General features: G+C 47.1%; 1 protein-coding gene across 4 annotated transcripts in view; it reads left to right on the top strand.

The window, feature by feature from the left end:
• Positions 1-24,426, top strand: part of DOCK2 (dedicator of cytokinesis 2) — a 707,149-nt gene extending 682,723 nt beyond the window's left edge. For all 4 annotated transcript variants that reach the window (XM_083181781.1, XM_083181779.1, XM_083181780.1 and 1 more), the window contains exons 50-52: positions 14,534-14,654; positions 19,397-19,542; positions 21,750-24,426. In XM_083181781.1, coding sequence (XP_083037907.1) covers positions 14,534-14,654; positions 19,397-19,542; positions 21,750-21,809 — 327 coding nt within the window. In that variant the 3' untranslated portion in view covers positions 21,810-24,426. The remainder of the gene's footprint in view (positions 1-14,533; positions 14,655-19,396; positions 19,543-21,749) is intronic.
• The last annotated feature ends 935 nt before the right edge of the window (positions 24,427-25,361 follow it).

Here is a 25,361-nt window from a genome sequence, read left to right as displayed (position 1 = left end):
ACTTGAGAGTGATGATTAGAACATCGGAAACACAGGAATGATGCTGGAACTTCGATAGCTCAGGAACGCTGATTAGAACATCAGAACTTGGGAACGATGAATAGTGATTAGAACATCGGTAACACAGGAACAATGGCAGAACATCAATAGCTCAGAAACGATGATGGAACATCGATAGCTCAGAATGATGCTGGAACATCGATAGCTCTGGAACGATGGTGGAACATTGATACGATGGTGGAACATTGACAGTTCAGGAATGATGGTGGATCATCGATAGCTCAGGAACAATGGCAGAACATTGACAGCTCAGGAACGATGGTGGATCATTGATAGCTCAGAAACGATGGCTTAATATCAATAGCTCAGGAACGATGATGGAAAATTGATAGCTCATAAACGTACCATCGGCAATCTTTATGCCATAACACTTTAATAACTTATCTAAACTTATCTAACTTAACACTACAAATAAAGAGACAGACACAAGTGCTGGCGTTTCAAATAATGAATGTCAAATTTATTAATTGACAACTATATATATTAATCTATAGAAGAGGGTGGCGGCCCTAAAGAACGGTCATAGAGAAAAGGAGGGGTAAGATGACATCACACCATTCATACATCATTGGTGTTCAACTCTCCCACGCTACCCACTCGGGCAAGTGGTGTATCCCACCCCTGTCCAAGGGGCATGGGCTACAAGCGTATCATTGACGGGAGAGCGCACCCCACTATCCTCATAACACTTCATTTGAACAAGGACCGTTCTTTACCGCCGCCAAGAAAGGATAGAAAAATAGGGAGGGAGGGTGGGGAAAACCGGACCAGAGTGCAGATCACCTGACCTCTGGCTATTCCTACAACAGGAAACTCCTCCCTACTCCCTAATTGGCTATAGCTGCAGCATCATAGCCTAAACATAAACCACAAACAAAGTGCAGGCATCTCAGACTCCTTCGGTAGTTTATGTCACCTCCAGCTTATTCAGCCATCGGTTTTCTTAAACGTACCATCGGCAATCTTTATGCCATAACACTTTAATAACTTATCTAAACTTATCTAACTTAACACTACAAATAAAGAGACAGACACAAGTGCTGGCGTTTCAAATAATGAATGTCAAATTTATTAATTGACAACTATATATATTAATCTATAGAAGAGGGTGGCGGCCCTAAAGAACGGTCATAGAGAAAAGGAGGGGTAAGATGATATCACACCATTCATACATCATTGGTGTTCAACTCTCCCACGCTACCCACTCGGGCAAGTGGTGTATCCCACCCCTGTCCAAGGGGCATGGGCTACAAGCGTATCATTGACGGGAGAGCGCACCCCACTATCCTCATAACACTTCATTTGAACAAGGACCGTTCTTTACCACCACAAGCCAAGCCTTAGGCTGCAGCACCGCCACCCTAAACGCTCAGCACTTACTAAACAACAACACATCAACTAAAACCTCTAAACAAATCGTCCAGGAATATGGCCATTCCCTCAGGACTCAGATGGACACCGTCCGGCCTATACAGGGAACCCCGCTTATAGGTGATGGAGTCATGCCTGATGACTCCACCCCTATTAGCCAACAGGTATCGCTGCACCGCAGCATTGACCTTCCTCCGTGCGCTATCCAAGCGGGGCCCTGACCTAGCATTCCTCCAGACTCGCCTAGGAATCATTGAGGACCAAATCAGTTGGCAGCAAGGGAGCGCTTGAGCCACAATATGCAGGTCCCTGATAATAATCGACCTAAGTTCTAAGGCGGTGCATTGGCCTAGATCGTTTCCGCCCAGGTGCAAAATTAGCACCTCAGGGACTCCGAAAGGCCCCTTAGCGCTCCCCAACGCATGCCTCGCACACCCAACCATCGAACTTTCTGAGCTTTCACTCGCATACTCTCATTCAAACTGCCACACGCCATTGATGCCCAGTGGACAAAAGAGTGTCCCATCACCCACACCGTCTTGGAGTCCCTGCGACCTGAAAGATGTAAACAGGTTAGGACACATGCCATCCAAATCACACCTCACTTAACAAACCAACCACACCGGAGAAGGCAAAGATAAAGAAACCGTAACCGACCAGACCTTGAGGCACACTGCACAGAAAACCCCCGGAGTAAACTAACCAGGACGCCATGTCAGATTGGAATTAAGCCGAATTGTGCCCCCGGGGGAAAGTGGACCACCTCAAGACTCCCACTAAAGTGAGACGAGTACTTATGCGTCCAGTCGGTTACAGTCTTGCAGATGGAGAGACAGGCCAGGCCGAATGTATCTGCGGAACGCTGCCGAGCGCCATCGACCCAGAGACTGTATCTCTGCGTCGGATTGACCCCCAGCAGCAGCAGATGTGGCCGCCCCGATCCGGAAGGAGTGTGTACCAAACTCCCGCGGATCCAGGCCAAGAGATCCCAGGGCACGCTGCAAAACATGGCAGAACTGGTATTTTGTCAATGAAGAGCCGTCTTCATGCATTAACCATGCCCCAGGGCGGTCAGGACGCAGCAGGGCGTAGGCGCTTGCCATCACCACTGGGCAAATCCCTTCCACCAGGCACGGTTGCAGTGACAGCCATTGGCCTCTCCCAGTCTGATCCGTCTTGGAACGTCTTACCCGGCACCAAACCAAATCGCCCTGTATCAATACATCCTCTAACAACAGAGGAGAAGGTCGATGCCTCGACGGGGCTACCAGCTCACCGACCCTGAAAGCTCCATGGAATGCCATGGCATATGCCAAGCGAAACAGTCGGACCTCATATTCAGAGTGACATACATCCCAAACCGCCCCCAATAAGGGAGGCAGCATGGACACGTCAATGGGCCTTCTGCTATCTGGAGCCACAGGGGAAGCTCGCCGCCAGCCCCTCAGGGCCCGAGACACAAGAAAAGACCGGCCGGGGTCCGATCTCCCATACAGCGATGAAAAGAACGACACGCCGGCCAACAGCCGTCTCACGGCTGACACAGTCCGCCCTCCGGAGTACAAACTCCACACAAACGCAAGCATGGCTTCGCCCGGGGCCTTACCTTGCTGTGACGCGGACATTCTGAATTGTTCCCATTCCAGCCAGCCAGCTTGGTAACAACGCAGCGTCCTGGGAGCAATAGCCCGCATGGCTAGATCCTCCATGCCGGCCTGATGACCTGCCAAACATAAGGAGGACACGGCTCACCAACCAAATCCGCTCCCGGAGCTAGGGACCGGAACCTAGCCCAGTCACGCCTGGACAGGGCGTCGGCCACCGAGTTGTCCACCCCGGGAACGTGCCTGGCCACAAAATGCAGGTTAAGCCGCAGACATACCAATACAAGGCGAGAGAGCAGGCGCACCACAGGGAGAGAAGAAGAGCTCTGTCTGTTGATGGCCTGCACCACCCCCAGGTTATCACACCAGAAGGTGATGCAGGCATCACGTAGGCGGTCGCCCCACAGTTCCAGGGCCACCACAATAGGGAACAGCTCCAGGAGAAGCATGTTCCTGGTGAGCCCCTCTTGTGCCCATTCCTCCGGCCAGGTCTCCGCGCACCAAGAGCCGTGCAGGAAGGCTCCAAAGCCTATTCCCCCGGCCGCATCGGTGTATAGCTGCAATTCCTCGCTGTACCGCGGAGGGCTAGGCCACAGCAACACACCGTTGAAGTCGCGGAGGAAAACATCCCAAACTCTAAGATCCCTTTTGAGCTCAGCATTCAGGCGGACAAAGAATTGGGGCCTATTTGGACCCGCCATGGCCAGTTCCAGTTTTCGACAGAAAACCCTCCCCATGGGGATAACCCGGCAGGCGAAGTGAAACAGGCCCAGTAGGGACTGTAGCTGGCGTACCCGGAGTTTGCCGAAGGCCAGGGACTGGGAGATCGCCCCTTGTAGCCGTGCAAGCTTATCAAGGGGCAACCTGCAGCACCCGGCCCGCGTGTCAATCTCAATGCCCAAGAATGAAAGGCATTCAGTAGGCCCCTCTGTCTTGTCCTCCGCGACGGGGACTCCGAAATGTAAGAACAGCTGCTGCATTGCGCTCAGGAGAGCCCCGCAACGCGGGGAATCAGCCGGGCCTACGCACAGGAAGTCGTCCAAATAATGGGCGACCCCCGGCTCGCCCGTATACTCCGTGACGCACCAATGCAGGAAGCTGCTAAAACACTCGAAGTAGGCGCAGGACACCGAGCAGCCCATAGGCAGGCAACGGTCTACATAATAACCTGAAGGCAGCTTAAAACCCATGAACCTAAAGGAGTCCGGGTGCAGGGGCAGCAGTCGGAATGCCGACTCGATGTCAACCTTGCCTAGCAGGGCCCGCCCCCCGAAGCCGCGCACAATAGCTAAAGCCTCCTCGAAGGATTGGTACCGTACATGACACAACTCCATAGGAATTGCATCATTCACAGACAATCCAGGTGGGTGGGACAGATGCTGTATCAGGCGAAACTTGCCTGTCTCTTTCTTGGGGACTACTCCAATAGGTGACAGTACCAAACCCTGAACCGGAGGTTCAGGAAATGGGCCCACCATCCTACCCAATTTTACCTCCTTCTCGACCTTCTCCAGGACGACTTGGGGCATGTCGATTGCTGACTTCAGGTTTCTCGGGGACCCGGACGCCACCTCCCCTTGAATGGGGAGGAGGAATCCTTGCGAGAAACCCGCGGCCAGAAACTGCGCTTCATCCCGGAGGGGGTAACGCCCCAGCCAACTGGCTAGGCGGTCGCCCCTCACGGGGGACGGGGCCTTACTGTGGAGGAGCAGGGGCTGGGTTGGCCCCGGCATTTTGCCTGGGAGCCCCCCCAGCCTGTTTGCCACGCGTGCACTCCTTAACCGGGTGTCCTCCCCAGCACTTTGAGCATTGGTGACGAAACTTACAGCGGGAACCCGCTGCGCATCCTGCCCCGTTGTAAGCAAAGCATCTGCCCGCTGACTGCCCCCCTCCAGAGCCCCCGCGAAAGGACGAGGGGGCCCTGCGTGGGGCAGACGCGGGTGTTGAAACCACCGGAGCCGGGGCGGCGGAGGTCGAAACCGACGGTTTCTTACCCATCCACACCTCGACATCCTTAGCGCCAAGGGCCATGATCTCACAACCCGACTGCTTCCGCCGGAATTGCTCGTCATAAGCCCGCCAGACGTTCTCACCGTCGTCCATATACATGGCGTGCATCATATGGATGTATCTAATAACATTCATATGCTCCTGGGGTCTGGTCTCCAAGTAGCATGCAGCAAACATAAACAGCCCCACTTGCCACCTCTGATACGTGCAGTAGGCTGCCTCGCCAATCCCCCCTTTACGCTTTGCCTCGCGGTAATCTTTCTCATCCTGCGCAGTCATAGTAAAGAAGCTGACGTATCTGCCCTCCCTTATCCTATCCCTTACGCTGCGCCTGAGGCCTCTTAGTACTGCCGTATTCTCGCAGTGGACCACCTGCCCCCTAGGAAACAACGGGGAGCCCGAGTCGCCACTGGAGGACTGCGAGCGCCTCCGGTGTCTCCTAGAGCGTCTGTGCCTGTGCCTGGATCTGCGTCCCCCCTCCTCGCCGGAGGTCACGGACTCTGACCCCGAGGAGGAGGATGTGCGGGAATACCTGCGCCTGCGCTTCTTGCGTGCTCTGGCTGACCCACCTGACACAGCTCCCGCTGTAGCCGCACCTGCTGTTCCGGAGGGACCAGCCACCTCTGACGGCCCGGCAATGGCCTCCTCTGCCTGGTGCTGCGATGGTGTCGGCACGACTGCGTCCCTTGGCGGTGTGGAAGCCATATTCGCGAAAGGCGTGCCCAGAGCTGCCAGCACGTGTGCCGCAGGGTCCCGGATAGAAGGAACAGAAGGGAGGACAGTAGTAGCTAGGTTCCCTGGCCCTGTCTGTACCGGTTGCTGACCCGCCCTCGGCGTCAGCATCGCTACCAGCTGCCGCACCACTGCCATATCTACCTCTGTAGAGGGTGCTTGCGCAACTCCAGGGGACACTGCCTCTGCAGCCGTGGCTGAAATAGCCTGCGCTGCCTGTGGTAGCCTGACGCGCTGGGATAGCAAGCGCGCCCTAGAGAGCCACCCGCTCCTTGCCCTCCTTAAGGGAGTCATGGGGGACCCCGTGGAGGGGTGGCCCTGTGTGGGCAATGTAGAACGGGCTGACTGAGCAGGAGAGCCCCTGTGCTGTGTCCCAGGACCCGCAGCTCGCGTCCGGCGGCCATCTTGGATGGGCGCGGATGCACCTGTGACTGCTGCTGCGGGACCCTGAGACCGCGTGCGCCTGCCCCGCTGACTACCTCCGCCAGGGGTGCCTCCGCTACCCCGGGCGGGAGCGCTACTCGCTCTATTAGCTTGCGGCCTAGCACCGCGCACCGCCGCGTCATCAGCCGATGACGCGGATCTCGCGCCCCGCCGCTGTGGACCCGCTCTCGCCGCCGCTCTGCCTCCCCGCCCGGCCTGCGTGACGCTAGCCGTTGGGGGATCAGAGGGGGAGCCGGGCTGTGCAAAACGGGAGGGAGGGTGGATGTTTCTCCGTGGGCGCGGCATGGCTAGGCCTGGCAGCAGCAGCGTTACACTATCTGGCACCAAATCCCCCAAGGAGCAGCCTGACAGAAGAGAAAGAAGTATGTGGAAGGCAAAGGGAGAGAAGTAGCTTTGACAGTAGAAGGAATAAGTGAGTATGACAGAGGAATAAGTACAGGAGAGAGTCTGAAAACCAACCTGCTCCTTGGAAAACCGGACCAGAGTGCAGATCACCTGACCTCTGGCTATTCCTACAACAGGAAACTCCTCCCTACTCCCTAATTGGCTATAGCTGCAGCATCATAGCCTAAACATAAACCACAAACAAAGTGCAGGCATCTCAGACTCCTTCGGTAGTTTATGTCACCTCCAGCTTATTCAGCCATCGGTTTTCTGGAGCTATGGTGGAACATTGGCTCAGGAAAGATGATGAAACATCGATAGCACAGGAATGATAGTGGAACATCGATAGCTAGGAACGATGGTGGAACATCGATAGTTAGGCAAGACTCTGCTGAGGTGACTATCCTTCTCTGGCAGAGGAACACAGGAGCTGGAATACCTAGAAGCAAACACACTGCAGCAGAGACACACAACTGTATCAGCAGAAGACAACAGAAGCACTAGCAATTAGGTCTAGATTTCCCAGCATGCTTATACCCACTGAGAAGCAGGGATTGGCTGAGAAAGTATGGCAGGGAAATAGACCTCACAGGATTGACTCATAAGAACAGATGACTGGAGCAAACATTGCAGCCCCCATGTTTGGCTCTGGCGGGAAAGTTCATTTGTACACACCATGCTTGTGGCCAGGAGCAATCATGGCGCACTGGGAGACTGCAGGGAGCTGAGAACTGCCGGCCAGCATGAGAGGGGAGACATGCTGCACAGAGGGGAGACATGCTGCACAGAGAGAGCTGTGTGCTGCCAGGCTGTTTAGTCTAAGGAATTGCTTGTTGCCAAGGGGGATGTCTCACGCTGCTGGATGCACCTAATTGAAAGAAATGACAGCCTGGCAGAGAGCGATGTGCGCTGCCCAGCTGTTTAGACTAAGGAATTGCTTGTTGCCAAGGGGGATGTCTCACGCCGCTGGACGCACCTAACTGAAATAAATGACAGCCGGGCAGAGAGCGATGTGCGCTGCCCGGCTGTAGTCTCTGCAGGACTATCAATATTTTCAGTTCTCACCCTGGGGTCCGGCAGCCAATCAGGAGCGGCTACCAATACCACCGATGCCGCTCCTGATTGGCTGCCGGTGGTCCAAAGGGAAAACTGAAAATATCAATGCCACTGCTTAGACTAGAGCCAGGCAGCGCACATCGCTCTCTGCTCGGCTGTCATTTATTTCAATTAGGTGCGTCCAGCGGCGTGAGACATCCCCCTTGGCAACGAGCAATTCCTTCGTCTTAACAGCCAGGCAGCGCACAGCTCTCTCTGCCCGGCTGTCATTTCTTTAAATTTTAAGCGGCTGGTGGTCTAATGGGTGGTCCCGTGCACCCCCGGACCACCCCTTAGATTCGCCTATGGTAGTGACAATGTATGACCTGCTGTAAGATGAATAGGCTCTTGGAGAAGGAATTATCTCACTTTATTGCCAGTAATTGCATATAGTGGGGGGAATTGTAGGAGGGATGAAGTGCGAGAAAAGCAATGTGTCTCCATTCCCCCGAACCCCTTTAATTCCAGGCCCATGCCCCCATATTTTGCCAACCTGTCTGCTCCCTCCATCAGGTAGGGGCAGCAGTATCTTTAGTTCAGTGGCTGCTATATAGGTTTCTGATCTGTTCCTTAAAATTTCGGTATTTCAAAGTGTTTCATGTGTGCAAGTCTATGTCCATTGTAAATCGTCTCGGGAACCCCGGCAAAACTTATTAACCTATTTCTGTTCCCCTCCAACCCCACTCTGCCACCAATAACCACTATTCAGTCCCTTCAGTGAAAGTGGGGAGATGTCTTAGAAGTTCCACAGCTGCCATCTACATTAAGTGCAACAAGGATGTCTTCCTCATAGACATCAATCATTTTGTGATAGGCAGACTCTATGCCCCCCTCAGATTCCGGTACTGTCTAAAGTGGCCTCATGGTAGAGCCGGCCCTGAGTCACAGATGACAACTAACACAGAGTCCATAATTAATATTCTTCTCATTACTTGAACCAGTGAACCATGTCCCACACAAGTTATAAACATAAACACGGACAATTCACTATGACTGATACCTTTAGAGAAAGGTTTGTCAGTCGCACAGAGGTAGATTTATTGTAACAAACGGGTGGACCCTCATAGCATAATTGATTAATTGAATATATGTAAATGCGAGGGTGTGCTACCAGAGGCACAGACAGGATATTTTAAGGAGGACAGAAAAGAGTGCCTTTTCTTGGTGCACCTAGAGAAATAATACTTAGTAAAACATCACTTTTATTGAGTTCATTTGAAATAGTTGCGAAGATATAAAAAGGACTGGACAACACATAAGACAACAAATAGTGATTTTTAGAAAGGATAAGAATCTTCACTTAGCGGGACCCCACTACCCGTTATCACCGTTATTATTTATAATAGATATAGTGTGGCACGGAAGACTTGTTTATATTACCAAAGTCATGTAATGTGGATAAGTCAGGTTTGTAACTTTATCATACACAATGTATCACAATAGTCCTGAGGCTCACTTAGTGCAGCCACCAGCACGCGCTTGAACATGGATGTGATGCTGTTTCAGCGCTGCTGTTAGGCTTGCTGGAGCCAGTAGTTCCACAACCTGCGTTCCAACCGCAGAGCTGAGTCTGAGGTGTGCCTGTGTGCACTCCCTCGCTCATGTGGATCTAGAACAGGCAGGGACACACACGGCTCTGGCGCCAGAGACCGTGTCAGTGTACTGATTGGGGACCGTGTCCAACGGAAACCCCAATGTAGCCAACAACAAATATATATACAGTTTGTAAGTGGGGAGGGGAAAGTGGGGTATTAGACACACTAGGTGTGTAGTTAGTCGAGCGTACGCTTTTGCAAAAAAGCTTCCTCAGGGTCCTGAGGAAGCTTTTTTGCAAAAGCGTACGCTCGACTAACTACACACCTAGTGTGTCTAATACCCCACTTTCCCCTCCCCACTTACAAACTGTATATATATTTGTTGTTGGCTACATTGGGGTTTCCGTTGGACACGGTCCCCAATCAGTACACTGACACGGTCTCTGGCGCAGAGCCGTGTGTGTCCCTGCCTGTTCTAGATCCACATGACATTCTAGGGTTCATTTTTGTTAGAAGCCAATTGACCTACCAGTATATATTTTTTGGGATTGTGGGAGGAAACCGGAGTACCCAGAGTAAACCCATGCAAACAAGGGGAGAATATATAAATTTAAAAATACGAATTTATATGGCACGAATTACCCTCCTGAACATGAATGTGTAAGTGGAATACATCACTGATAATAGTCGTATGCATTCGTATTAAGAATACGAATATGAAAATTCCTATTCTTAATAAATTTCCCCCAGAGACTGTGTCCTCCATATCACGCTGACAGAAAAACCTGGTGAGAGCAGCCCGGGTGGACGCACTGCTTCATTTTTTGTACACGTGAAGAGAAATTTCGTCACTCTCCCCTACACCTGCAAATTCGGAAGGCTTGCTGCCTTACCCACCTGCTGTTACAAAGGCTTAGTACATCTCGCCCATAATCTCTCCTAACTGTTTTTGGAATTCCCTTCATTCTATCCGTTGCACATTTGTCAACTGTGATATTTAACACTAGAGACTATGGTGATGTTGGTAATTTGGCATATTGAGGTATATCAAAAGCAGTTGAGCTAGTGATTTCCCAGTGGCTCCATGAGTTGTGACACCGTCATTTCTCAGACGTTTATAGAGTTTTTGTTTTGCTGCAGTCCAGCCAGCATTGGGGTGGAAGAGAAACTTTAACCACAAGCATCCCAGATGCATTAAATTAGATCTGAAATAAATAAGTATTGCTGCTCTAGTGGATGATATAACATTATCATGCCATAGACACTACTACTATAGAAAACTACACCTATATAGAAGCCATTGCTTTCAATATGCTTGGCAGTCAAGTGGCCCCCAGACTTTTAAGCTGCTGTGACAAATAACAAACATCCACATTACAAATAATTCCCCACCTACCCCCACTGAAACAGACCACAGACCCTAAAACCTCAATCAAGCACACAAACAACATTTCATTTCATTTCAATAATCCCTGAATATCAGAAATATCCCCACCCATCCTCCAGTGGAGTCCAGACACACCCCAGAAATTGATACACCCCCATATAGCACCCAATCATGTCCCTCTAACAGATAGGTGGCCACCTTAGATGAGTATTTGCAGCAACGGGTACTCTTCTGCATACCTCCCAACTTAGAGGACGGAGGAGGCGGGACGCTGGTGTATCCGAAAATTTTGTGGATGTGGCCTAGCGGAAAGGGGGCATGGCCTATGCTCGTAACACTCCCACGCGGCCACACCATCCGTTTTGCATCTGTATTTATTTATTAACAGTTTCTTATATAGCGCACACATATTCCTCAGCGCTTTACAGTGACTATTTGAACATTCACGTCGGACATGAGTATATGCGTCTATTTACGGGTGACAGGGGGGACGGGGACTCCCAACTGTCCATCCCCCCTCTGCGGGACACTGCCGGTCCCGGGAACTTCCCCAAAATGGGACGTTCCCACAGAAAGCAGGACAGTTGTTTGGAGGTATGCTTCTGTGAACCGGCAAAGGTTGCTTGTTTGGAAGACAGGTGCCTCGGCCTCCCCGGGAGTCATCCCTTTAAGGTCTATGGCCAATCCGCCCCTGCATCCGTGTGTATTCAAATCTACATAACACAGCTATCTCATTATGACAGAAACATTGATATTATTTTAAAGTTATGTTATGATAGATTTCCATGGGTAGAGGATTTAATGTACTTCCAGTAAAATATGCCTGTCTTTTTTTCTTTGCGTTCACGTGCCATCTAGTGGTGATTTGTAGATATAGACGAGGTAGGGAAATAAAATATTTGGCATATGTTTTACGGTGTTGATTTCTGGAAATTAGCATTTTGCAAGCACAAGCAGAGGTGTACCTAGTCTTGCTTTCCCCTTAGGCAGCAGCTGAAATGTTACTCTTCTCATATGCATAATGTTTGCTGTAGAAGACGAATCGCTTGCAGCGAAAACAGTTTGCAGTTTTTAATTAACTCCCAGCTTTGTTCTCTCCTTTCCTAAAAACATTCTGCCATGTAGCCACTATTTACTTACAGTACTGTGATTTCCTGTTTTAGTAAGATCATGTAAACTTACTATTGGACATTATTGTATACTACATTATGTAGACAAAAGTGATTGGACATAGACAGCAAATAGATCAATGACATTTTATTGATATCAGTACTTAGTAGGCCCACCATGTGCAGATACCCTTCTTGGCAATCTGTCCACAAGTTCCTGTACAGCAGTCAGTATGTTTGATCATTCTGCCTCAAGTGCAGTGACAAACAGTATCAATGGAGAGGGTTGAGTCGGCCTAGAATCCCCCCAGCACTTTATTTTATCCAAGAGGTTTTCAGTGGGATTAAGATTTGGACTCTGACCTGCCAGTCCATTCAGGTTACCAAATTTTCAGTATACCAGTCCTGCGTCACCCTGGAAACATGACAGAGGGCATTATCATCCTGCTAAAATGTTAGTATCTGTAGAATGGCCACAATGTAGGGAGCACAGTTATCATCTCTATACTTCTCACAGATAATGTGACCATACCAACTAGTAGACCCATTCCAAACCAGCTGAAATAGCCCAACTGCAAAATGCCACCACCTCCATGCTTTACTATAGGTACAGTACACTCTTGCAATCTCCTTGCAATCGCCAAACCAAGGGCCTTATTCTGGTTGGAGCGGCCGGGCCGTACGCGTACGTCCCGGGATTTTTTATGATCTGCGCATGCGTACATTCGCTAATGCGCAGGCGCGAACACTCCACAACGCCTACGGACGGGTCTCTACGTGCGAAAAAACCTATACGCGAGTGTACGGGCATTGGGGGCGGCATAGGGGCGTGATGAGGGGAGCGGCCGAAATAATGAGGGAAAATGGGCGTAAATATGGGCGTACACGGGGGTGTGCACCAAAAATGAGCGGTGCTACTACCGCACGATCGACTAAAGCACCGTTCATTTCGGACACAAAACAGGCGGCCGCCAACCGACATCTCAAACCACCCCTACAGATACCGCATGCCAGCGTGCGCCTGGATTTGCTAATTTACGCTGATTACTACCAAACACATACACCTGAATGTAATAACCAATGCTGCAGTCTATTAAGTCCAAACCATGATTTCACTACCTGCAAGCCACACACAGCACTCAAACACATTGGAAGCTTATCTTTCGAAACTTCTCAACATTTAAAGGTTTGTTTAATTTAAGGTAAGAATCTTTGTAAGACCTGCTTATATATGCTAAGGCAGGTATTTGTTAAACAGTTATACACATTCACTACGTGCTTTCATAGACTTTACACAGTAGCACACTCAATCTACACAAGTCGACATGTGTCAACGTGTTCACTCTAATACAAACATAGGTTTTGTATTTAGGATACAATAACATAAACCACATCTAACACCTACAAAGGACGTTTCAGCAATGTTTTAAGCCCATGTCCACTATTTTGCACATTAATTAATTCAATCAATTAATTAATTTACATCATTATAGTTCAAAGGCAAGATTTGCAGGTCCATATATATGAAGGCTATGTCAGCGTACACGGACGTACGCTCACTCTCACGAGCGGTGACATAAGCTGAGTTTTCTATTGAAAACAATAGGGACCCGTCCGTGCAAGCTGGCGTACGCTCAGATAGCCGCAAGAAGTCGGTGGGAAGACGGCCGAGAGACGTCCGTAAACGGTGGTGTACGCTCAATTGTACGCCAGTTGTCGGAGTGTAAGGGCTGGCCCGTCCGTGTACGTTGGCGTACGCACATTTGTACGCCACTCCCCTTCGACGTTGTTTCTGGCCGTACGTATGCGGCTGAGTTGTGGGTGGACTTAACCCCAACGGCCGCGTACGGATAGCGTACGTTGTTTGGGAACGTACGCACGTTTGGCCGCTACGATCAGAATAAGCTCCCAAGACACGTCCATTTGATCTTTAAAGTGTAAATCATGATTCATCACTCAATAACACTAGCCGCCATTGTTCTACTGTCCAGTTTTTGATCTCTGTACCGTGTACACCATTCTAAGCACAGGTTTGCATTCTTCTTTATGATTAGAGGTTTATGAGCAGCCCCCCCCCCACACACACAATATCCAAGTTCTCCATACAATGTATTAAAACCAATACATTAAAGGGCATTTGGAACTTGTGTACAATGGTATGCCTGGGACGATCCATGTTCTTTCTCTGCTCCCTTGTTAGCACTCGCCTGTCCCTTGGTTGCAGTTTCGGAGGTCCTTCAGGGTGAGGTCCATTCCTGCGATGACCACTCTCTTCCACACTTTAATAACAAAGGACCAACCAATCAGCTTCTAACTGCCATCTTACAGGCGGGGTTTGAAAAATGACAAAGTCAGTCTATTGCACTGTTAGAGCAGAGATGATCTGCATGGATTCTACACACGGGCCCTCTCCTCTAAATATATCTTGGTGAAAAATATTATGGTCTAGTTGATACATTGACATAACTGTCAACTAAATTATTATTATTGTCCTATTGAGAAATTAACCCATGTAATAATACTAACCACTGGGCAAGATTCTCCAACTGTTAGTCTATTTAACAGTCCTGTTCTGCATTCACAAGTGATTGCAGAATAAAGTCTTGTCAAAAAAGTAATGGGTTGATCATTCTAAAAAATGCTCCTCATTTCTCATACTGGGGTAATCATAAACCAGGTTTATTCAATTTTGATGACCGTGAATTGTTGCTCCATTCTGGGTGTACATTATTGTTATATTGTTCTTTCATCTTGAAGGGCCTGTAAATAGTCAATTTATAATTATGTATTTATACTTTACAGCTGTCAAAGAAGCAGGAATTTATGAGTGACACCAATCTCTCAGACCGTGCCACAACGCAACAGAGTCCCTCTGTTCTCAAGCAGATGAGCTTTGCCAGCCGTTCCATGCCAACTATCCCAGGTAGGTTCCAGGGTTTTTAGTCTCTACCTATACAGTTCTATCTACTGATCTTCAAAACAACGTACAAGTAATAGAACAAACACGTAAGTACCCTGTTGGAAACCAACGTGCGTGAATGCAAATTCTTCTCTATGATGTAACACATTTTGCAAATGTAAAGTAATTAATGACTGAAAAGGGGAAACATTTGTAACTTTCCTCTTACACAATTAATGTACAAAGCCTCCACTTAAACAGTGTATATGAATCACATTTTTTGTTTTTGTTTCAAAAACTGTGCAGGAAATGGGAAAACTGGATACTCCAGTAGGGTATGGGTGAGGTGGGCTATCTTTTAGGGTATGTACCAAACATGGGCGCCGTCTTGAAATTGGCCATCTTAAACATTTAATTTTCAGGTCATTGTTGAGGTACTTTTTGAAAGACTACTCTGTGACTTTTTTTCTTTTACTCTGTGACTTGCCAGCTACAGTTCCAGGTTCTCGGAATTTAGAAATTAGGCACCTAACAGTGTTATTTGAATTTGGAGGTCTTTCTGGGTGCCAGTTGTTAAAATATTCAGCTATGACATGGAAACTTTGTTCTCCAGACATCAAAGTGACCTAATTTTGTGAAAGCCATCTTCAGTTACCCTGCAACAAAATTATTGAACCAGAACTGCAATTTCAAATCTGTTTGGGGAAAAAGAAGCGTTTAGAGGGCGTTAAAAGTAAATACAAAATGTATGTGAAAACATTTTAATAAAAATTGCCCAATGGGCATACCATCGTAAATACAAAGTAAAAAATAATTCATTCAATGCTGTACTGAATTATTTTTTACTTTGTATATACGATGGTATGCCCATTGGGCAATTATTATTACATTTTTCACATACATTTGTGTATTTACTCTTAGCGACCTCTGAACCCTTCTTTTTTCCCATTTCTAAAACATTGGGTCCCACCTAACGGGATCCTTCAGAGGTGCTGCTCCATACATACTGAGCGCAGTTTGGGGTACACTTCTCTTGCACACATCTTCAGGATGTACAGTATATGCGGGTACCAGTTAGAAAAATACTATTAAAAGGCATCAGTTAGGAAAAAAGCAGTTATAAATGCAGTCATGTTTTGATATATAACATATTCACCCTTCCATTGTCTGATCAGTATGTCAGAAAGTCCGATGGTACCGTTTCGGTGCTAGAGGCACCTTCCTCATGGACTACTCTATATTTCTAAAGCCTATAGCTATAATTTTCGGCTTATATGATTCAATTTTCAATTTTCAAAAGCATGCATTTACTATCCCGGCTGCCTACTCATTCACATCGGATCCAGAGATCATCACGGTTGTCACAAGGATGTGACAGATCCCACAGCCATGACTGCAAAAGGGCCACAAAAGGTATCATATGAGATCCTGGCACCTGTGAGCTGCCGGGTGATTATCATATGAGATCCTGCCCCCTGGGAGGTGCCGGGTGAGTTGGCGTGGTATCGACTGCAATAACTCTCACTAGTGGATGGGGAGCTGTGCAGTACACTGTGTTGCTCTTTGCCTTTTCTAATGGTCCTGAATAAGTGGGGTGGGCCAGAGGAGGAGGGGCAGGGCAGTGAAAGAATAGGGTGGGTCAGAATCTGACAGATTAGCAGCGGCCAATGAGATCAGGTCTGCATTTAGAACTTAAGCAGGGTACAACTAGACAATGTGTGTACCTAGTGACATTGGCAGCAATGGGATACTCAGTGGCCGAATTCAGTGCGTTTTTTTCGGCTAGCTGGATAAATTGTACCTATTGAACACCCCCCATAGCGGGTAAACACTAGACATTTGGCCTGGTTCTGGTTCACTCACAATTTTTTTTTTTTTTTATGAAAACAGTTATTTGGTTATTATTAGATTTTACAACAGAGCAGAAATTGACAAAAGTGTATTATTTTAACTACAGTATTTTTTTGTTACTAATTACCCCTAATGTAGCTTTAATTACCTAATACATTACACTTAATTAAACTAAAACAACACTACTATGCAACACTATGAAAACCCATTAAAATATACTATTGACTAGGATTCTCTACAGATCTGATTAACACCCGACCCTCTGAGCTATTATCTTATTAGTGTGCGCCAGACTGGATTAAGGGCCTAATGGGCCTGGAGCTGGAAATGTTCAGGGCCTATTATGAGAAGTGGAGGAGGTGAGGTCGGTGCCATGTAGAACCAATACACTATACGCAACAGTGTCTCCCTAAATTTATAAAAGTTCAAAAATTGCATAATTTTCTGTGGAAAATAGAAATTTAACTTTAATACTTATGATTAACCACTTGATTGGTGGGTTTTGCAGGGGCAGGACAAACCTACCAGGGCAGGTTTGTTTTGCCCCAGCAAAAGCCACTACAGAGCGGTCGGCCAACCCTCGTCACTCCCCCCTCCTCTCGCTCCCCCTCATCTCTGAACCGGTGATCCTACACCGGAGCTCCTGGCCCCAGCCGCCATTCACAACAGGTGGCAGGATTGGAGCGGCTCGGGCACCCGAATTCCTGAGTCCCCCTGAGCTGCGTCGAACATCCCAGAGCCTTCCACCTGCTCACTGCAACTAATGGCGGCGGGGGCAGTGGCAGGGGAGCTCCAACGTACGATCACCAGAGGAGAGCGGCCACTGGGGGGGGGGGGTGTCTAGACAGCTGATGCACCCGTGGTGCACAGCCGCAGACACCACTGGCGCACACCTTCAATATGTTGGTATGCCGAAGATTCTCCCGAACAGCCCGCTGCGGCAGTGCTGCAGAGCCCGGAATATTTCTGGGCATACCACTCAAGCGGTTAATGGCTTATTAATAAATCAGCTGGTGATTACCATTATGACAATGTGTGCTTTCATCAATAGTTTCAAGAGGCTTAAAGCCATTTACCAGCTAACACCCTTGTGTACACACTATACAGGGTTAATCATACAAATGTTGGAAGATCAACCTCACAATCGTATAGTATGCACCCAGCTTAACAAACAAGAAACTACCAGTGAATAGGAAAATCTGGTTAAATGGTAGCCATGTAGCCCAGTAATTAAGGGGTTAAAGGTACATTTTGAAGTTTACCCGAATGTTAATCATCATTCCAGGACATTTCTTAGTCAGAATGTTTCCTATGGCAAAATTGTGGATTTCAGGACATCACCTACTTGCATACTGTGCAATGTGTGAGAATATATCTAATTAGGAACAAAGAGTGCTTGGCAGAACCATAACTACAGATGGAAACCTCCGTAATTCGCTCAAAGAAGAGATTAAACTTATTAACTTTAAACAATCTTAGTAAAATTAGCTGCTGCCTTAGATGTGTATGGATGTATATCCAATATAATATTATAGAATAACCATCTCCATTTGTTTCATTATATTTAGATTTTTTTTTTTCTTAAACAGAAATGTGAGAAACCCCTTTAATGTTTGTAGCAATTCCTGGTAACTAGCTCCTGGCATCCAGCCAGGGCTGCCAACAGAAATACTGGGCCCCGATGCAACAACTCCCCCCCCCCCCCCCCCCCTGGAGGGGGTGTGGCCACAACATGTTGGGAGCATGGCTGCACCTATTTGGGGGCATGTCTAGCACATGAGAAGAACCAACTCACGGGAGCATTGCATGCCTGCTGTGCGAGGACTGATTGTACTTGGCATTTTCACATCTGTCAGCCGTGCATTGCTGGTGCAACTACACTTCGGGTCTCTAACACATGGCTCTGGTGCACACATATGGATTTGTCAGCAGAGTGTATAGTGTCTGTTTCAAAACACTGTGTGCGTCACCTGGAGAGTGCTTTGTTGTTGCTTTTCCATAATGTTCCGTGTAGACTGTTTTGCCAGCACCATTCTCCCTTGCTATAGAAGTGTGTTCCTTAACATCAAGGAATGTGTATGCTGTGGGGACATTCAGTTTCCTGCAGCAATTAACTGTTATTCTACTTAAGTAATTACTAATAAAGAATCAAATAATCCAATAGTAATCCAATTTTTCAATCCAAGTTTCTGAATGATGTGTTCAATATTGTATTAAATGTTTCATATTAGACTTAGGGTGGGTCCATGTTATTCCAACGTGTACTTGGGCTAATTCTCTTTGGTCCGGACCATGGGGGTTATTCTAGTTCACTCGCAAAGGCACAACCACTCTCTTATGGACAAAATCATATGCACTGCAGGTTGGGCTGATGTAACATGTGCAGAGAGAGTTAGATTTGGGTGGGGTTTGTACTTCAAACTGATATCTGTAATGCAGTGTCAAAATAAAACAGCCAGTATTTACCCTGCACAGAAACAATAACTCACCCAAATCTTACTCTCTCTCTGCACGTTACATCAGCCCCACCTGCAGTGCATATGGTTTTGTCCATAAGAGAGTGATTGTGCCTTTGCGAGTGAACTAGAATAACCCCCCATGCCCAATTGCCCATACACACTACACAATGTAATAGAGGATGGAGTGACATCTTGTTCCGTCCCTCGTTACACTGCACTACATCACATGTGACATATTCCAGTTAGCCGCGCAGTGCGGCTGACCCGAAGATCTAACCTGCAACCCAATGAAAGTGCACAATTTCAGGTACACACTGCATAATGTACACAATTTGTAGTGGATACAGCAAATCACCCCAACATCGTGCTAGTGTGTACTCAGCGTAAACTATCATTATGTCACTCAGTTTCTACTGTTCCACTTTGCATTGTTGTTTTTGTTTTTTTTGTTTTTAGCCTTAACTCTATCAATTGCCAATGGCCCCACATGTGAGGAGCAGAATCAGAGCCACCATCGGATGAGCCAGCCAAATATTGGTGGACTGGAGTCAGACAAGAGGATGGGAAAGAAAAGCAAAATGAATCAGTTCTTTAAGACCATGGTGAGTTGTAGCAGAATACATTGCGGAGTGTGTAAATAATGCAGCACACAATGCTGTATATACAGCTAACCGAAGACAAACATTTCAAGGTTCTTGCTTAAAATCTAACTGGGTGGCCTCTGCCTCCTTGATACAGTACACCTTTGCATGATCTCATTGTTGTGTGCCTGCAAACCATCCCTTTAAAATGATGGCCAACCTGAGAATTTCCAGGGTCTGTGGAGTAGTGTGTAAATTATGCTCGAAAATAAATCTGTAATTTTGCAAATCCCCGGTCTGAGCAGAGAAATTTGCGGGTCGTATATATCTGAAAGGGGCATCAGACAGGAAGAGTGCTATATACTAGTGGCTCATGTAGTTGCAGATTGCTTAGGACAGTCATTGGGGTTGACTCTGAGCAGAATAAATTATCCAAGCTATAAAGGGTCAGAAATCCAAAAAGTTCAAAAATGAGATAGTTACTGTACTGTAGGAGAAAATTAACTACTCCTTCTCCACAACTATGATTTTCCTGTCAGTCCACACTCTTGTGTGATCACCATTGGAATATACTTAATCAAGAACCTAACTTAATCTATTTGTTCATGGAGCGATCCAGGGGCAAACGCAGGATTTTCAGAAGGGGGTTTCCAGAGGGGCAAAGCAAAGCACAGAGATGGACACTTAGGTGACTCAGTGTAGACCCCTGGGCATAGCAATGTATTGGGGCCCCTACCGATCCTCCAGCAGTAGGGGTGGGGGAAGCTTTGATGTCCCGCGGGTGGTAGGGGGTATTATATCAACCGCTCAGCATGTCGGGCCTGGATCAATAATTTCCCCTAATTACCCCTTTGCTGCACAGATGGTAGGAGATGGGGTGAGAGAAGGGGGCATTGGGCTGAATGAAGGGGCCCTGATACATAACTTCAAGGGTGGTAGAGGATGTTTAATATGCAGAGGAGGGGTGTATAGTGGTGTGGGCCTATTATTCATCATTTTCTGGTGGGAGGACAGCTTGCTTGACTGCAGATATCTCCAGTTCTGGAAAATAGTTTCTTAGATTTTAATGGAATTAAAAACTAGAGAATCCCACCTACCAAATATAATAAATAAAACTACATACCAGGTGTGTGGAGCTGGAGCAGTAACCAGCTGCTGGAAGGCTGATATCTCTGGTTATGGGAACAGTAGAGACAAAGGGGGAGAGTCCCAGCTTTTGGAATATACCCTCAGAAAAACTCTAAGTCAGACAGAACCTGAAATATCTGACTGGGAAGAGTAATTAATAGGCTTGGATGGGGCCGATTTTTTAAATTCTTATACCCATGGAAAGAGGGGACCCTCAGCTTTCAGGGTAAGGTCCTTAGACTCCTGGGGGGGGGGGTTTCTGGGTACTCAGAACCCCCCCCCCCCCCCCCCTGCGTGCACTACTGCAATCAAATTATAAATCTTTGGATTCTTCTTTGCAGACATTTGACATCCCCAAATCGAAAGTTTTTGAATATTTACAGCTACAGTTTTTTAGTGTCTTTTGCTGAGTTCAAATATTTGAGAACCTCGCCCCATTACGTTGTATATTATATTATTATTATCATTATTATTATTATTCTCTCAGTTCAGTAATTATTTATATAATTTACTGCATATACCCATTGCTGAACCTACTGTATGATGGGACATTTGCACAAGTTGGAGAAGGGTATAAGACCTCCTACAGATGAAATTTGCTTAATTTCGTTGGCCTCACCATCTCCATTTCCTGTTATCCTCTCCATCAATCTAAAGCCGTGTAAAAACACTGTGATTTTTGGCTGATTCCCATGTGTATCAAGATGTAGTTAAGCCGTCAAAGAGATGGCTAACTAAATCCTGCCAGTACCTGGAGCCACACAGTGTAGCAAGAATATTCTTGCCTGCACTGACTATTTGGCCAGGCAATATAAATGCTGCGGGGCCACGCATCGATATCGCCTGCTTTGTACACATGGAGCAATTCAGGCAAATATTCTAAGAGATTTTGAAGAATCGCCGTGTGTACACGGCTTAGGTTTAAAAGTAAAACTCTATGAGGGGAAAATGTCCAATGTTGATGGCCGTGAAGAAACAAAAAATGGTCAGAATGTCACTAAGTTGCATCTCTTCGCAAACTTAACCCCCCCCCCCCCCCCCTGAAAGGGAATGTCATTATTTTAGTACATTTTAAACTAGTTCTATGTCTTTCCTTACAGCGTGTCTCCAAAGTGGCTGATGATGACAAACAACCGGAATCATTGTCAATCGACCTCTGATCATCTCCTTCCAGCGTCCTTGTTGATTACATCGTAGTAAATTTCTTTCCATAAAAAATAAAACAACAAAAAATGTCATTATAAAACACAGGTAGTCTTATTTACAGAGCGCCAAACACTCGAGACAAAGAGTGTAATTCCATTTTTCCCAGCCTTGGCTTCATGAGAGTGCCTAAGGTTTAGCTGAAGCCCATTGGGAGTTTTTGCACCATCTGTGAGCTGGTGGGATCAGATCTCATTCTATATTATAAGGGACACTTCTTGTGCCTTCCAATCGCACTTTGGCAGTAAAGATCATTCCTAGATGCGCACACACACACACAGAAGGGACACATGGGGACAAGGTAAATGTGCCCTGACTTGTAATTACTGGAAATCATAATTAAATCTAACCTGGCCAGTATTTTAGCAGACAAATGTGACAGCAAGTGTAAATGACTGCCTGCTTTCCCTAACCTATTCTTTGTCTCGGATCCAAATTGTGGATGTGTTAATCAGTTTTATAAATGGTTCACAAAGAAACACTTTTTATTAATCTGACTTACTGTTGTCCACAAAAGGTATAAAAACTATCAGATAAAAATAAAATAGAAAATATGAATAGTAAATAATTTGGGCCAGTACACAGTGCTGCATATTTGCATTTGTACATTTGAGAGAGATAATTAGACTCTATACATGCATACCTCCCAACTGTCCCGCTTATCGCAGGAGCGCCCCTTTTTTTTGGGATGTTCCCGCGTCCCTCCCATGGCTGGCAGTGTCCCTCGGTGGGGGGAGGGGGGCAGCTGTGATCCCCCCCCCCCCGTCGTCACAAATGAATACACGCTGTGTAGTTAAAGGGGCTGGGGGCGTAGCCAGCAGCTATGGGGGCGGGGCTTCACGGCAGCAAGTATAGGCCATGCTCCCCGAAATTCGGCACACGTCTGTGGCCCGCTCACTGTACCTCTTTAGAGGGATGAAAAGTTTGGAGGTATGCGCATGATGCCTTGCAAAGGCGGAGCTACCATGGGTGCAGCGCACTAGGGGTCCCAGACAAACCTGCCAACTGCTTCAATTACAGTGCTGGGAACCCACAAATTGCTGAAAAAGTGGGGGTCGTCGTACTAGATCACGTACCTCTAACAATGGGCTGGCCCATTAGTCCTGAAGTACCACCCCTTTTCGAAGCGGATGTGCCTTCGAGGTGGCAGGCCCCTATTTCAAAAGAACAAATGTTGTGAGGTATGCCCTGAGGACTAAGAGGACCACTGCTGCACCTGTCGCCCTCTTCCTGTAACCCACTGCCTCCCCCTTCCTCTCCCTGTCACCCACTGCTGTGTTACATATTGGGAACTTGGGTTGGGGTGGAGCAGAGGGGAACAAACAACCCACAAGCTCCACCACTGATGCCTTGGCAAGCCATCCAGTGGTTTTGCACAAACTTGCTCCCACCAGTAAAATGTCACTGCCATATCTGCTGCAATAGGATGTACCAGCAGTATTGTGTAAATATCTGTCAGCATAACCTTCAGTATTTTAGACTATTGGTTTTTATATTGTTATAATAAACATGAATTCACTAAAATCTCTATAATGATGTTTCCATAGATAGTGTCAGTTCCCCTTAAGATTATAAGAAATACTATGTCAGATTGTACATAAAGTATTTTATTGTTATATTAAAACTACAGTGTCCTCTGAGTGGTACTGAGGCTGTGAGCCAAAGCTACAGAATGTTTTACTGCAGTGGGTGAAGAAATGCACATTGGAGCTGAATCTAGTTGACCCGCTCCCCTGCGCATTCGCACAGGGGAGTGACTTTTTGCGACTGCGAATGCGCATAAACATTAATGCCCATGTCCAGCCACATGCATCAGCAGGCGAGGCAAACTGCCTATTCGCCGTCCCGTTCGCACCTAGCAGTGCGGACGGGGGACCTAGGGCGGCGACGATGGGTCACACCCATGGGAATGCCCAGCGTTTCATGGTCGTTCCTATGAAAATGCTGGGCGTTCTCATGGAAATTCAACCGTGATGCGGGTGCTGGGGGGTGGGCAGCTGCCCGCCGCTTCTCATACAGGTACGCGCAGATCTAAGACACCAGAGAGGTGTCGGGACTCGCATCGGACCCAAGGGGGACATCACACGCATCCGATTTCGGCCATCGGGATCGGGTGAAATCGGAAAAGTGTTTGGGCACCTTTACCATCCTTATTCTGTTCCAATACATATTAATGTTCATCCTTTAATCCCTCTTATATTTTACGGTCTTTACTTTAGCACCCCTGAAAGTCATCAGTGGGAGTCGAGCTCGGAAATCCGGTACAAAGTTGTGACTTCAATAAAAGTAGTAAGCAATAACAATGGATTTACTGTAGCTGATGCTCAAAATGAACATTTGTTTTACTTTTTTAAGCCATCTAAGTGGGGAATGTTGAAGGGCCCTAATTCATTCCAGCTCTTGCAACAAAATATTTGCTGTATGACTGAAACACAAAGTTGTGCGTTTCTAATGATTTTTCATGTTTTAAGTACTGTATGTTTTATATTGTGTTTTAATATAATCCAAATATTTTTTAGCCAAATTTGTACTGTACGCTTTTAAAAATAAAAATGACATTGCATTACCAGTAAAGTGTTAATGTTTTTGTTGTAGCTTGTTAAGAGCTTGTTAGTGCCCTACGTCCCCCTGTTGATCAGGTCACTGTTGATGATTTGGTCTGCTTGCGGCCCCCTGCTTGCCCCCTGACGCCTGCCTTCATGCACCTCGCTCCCAGCTTACAGTGAAGGCTGCCATTCAGGCAAATAAGAAGGGGGGTGCACAGCAGAAAAGTTGAGTATATCTCAGTGCTGTGCATCTTATAAATGCTATTGCTGCCTCCACTCCACATTTTTTACCCATCTGTGGTCTTTGCCATTACTCTACTGGCTGATGGGTGTGGGGCAGCAATCTCCTTCCTCCTCCCCTTTACTGCAAATAAGTCTTACAGAGAATAAGCTCCGCCCCCACCAGAAAAGGTGCTGGTCTCAGTGGAGTTTGTCAGCAGTGCCTGGAGAGAGGGGAATGTGCGCTGTATAGGCAAATGCATGCAGCTATACCCCCGTACCTGCTAGTTACATTAACCTATTTGTTTTTTATTTAAAGTATCATATCTTAATATAAGGAGACAAGGGTGCCCTATATATTTTATGTACTGTTCAAGGAGTCCATGTACACTAAAAGAAACAAGCTATGTATAAAAGTAATAATTAACCTCTTACATTAGTGTGTAAAGAGGGACACGTGCCAACACTTTAGACCTAAGCGCCCCAATTTGCCCCAAAACCCTAATCCGGCCCCTCAAACCCTGATAACAGCAAAAAGCAATGTACACACCTAAGTGGGAAAACGTTACTTAGTGGCTGACTGTGTGTTTGGTTACATAATGGCTGCTCTGCAAACTTGGTACAGGGAACCCTCCCTGTAGAGCACTGTAAGCACTTGGGACTTCTCAGAAGTGGGACTGTGTTTTGGAGAAATTATAAAACAAAAAGGCGTTGTTGTAATGCAACTTAAAGCATGTATTAGCA

The sequence above is a fragment of the Crinia signifera genome, chromosome 4 (assembly GCF_055691185.1).
Source record: "Crinia signifera chromosome 4, ASM5569118v1, whole genome shotgun sequence".
NCBI lineage: Eukaryota > Metazoa > Chordata > Amphibia > Anura > Myobatrachidae > Crinia > Crinia signifera.
The sequence above is the reverse complement of the archived record's forward strand: the minus strand, read 5'-3'. Positions and strand labels throughout refer to the sequence as shown.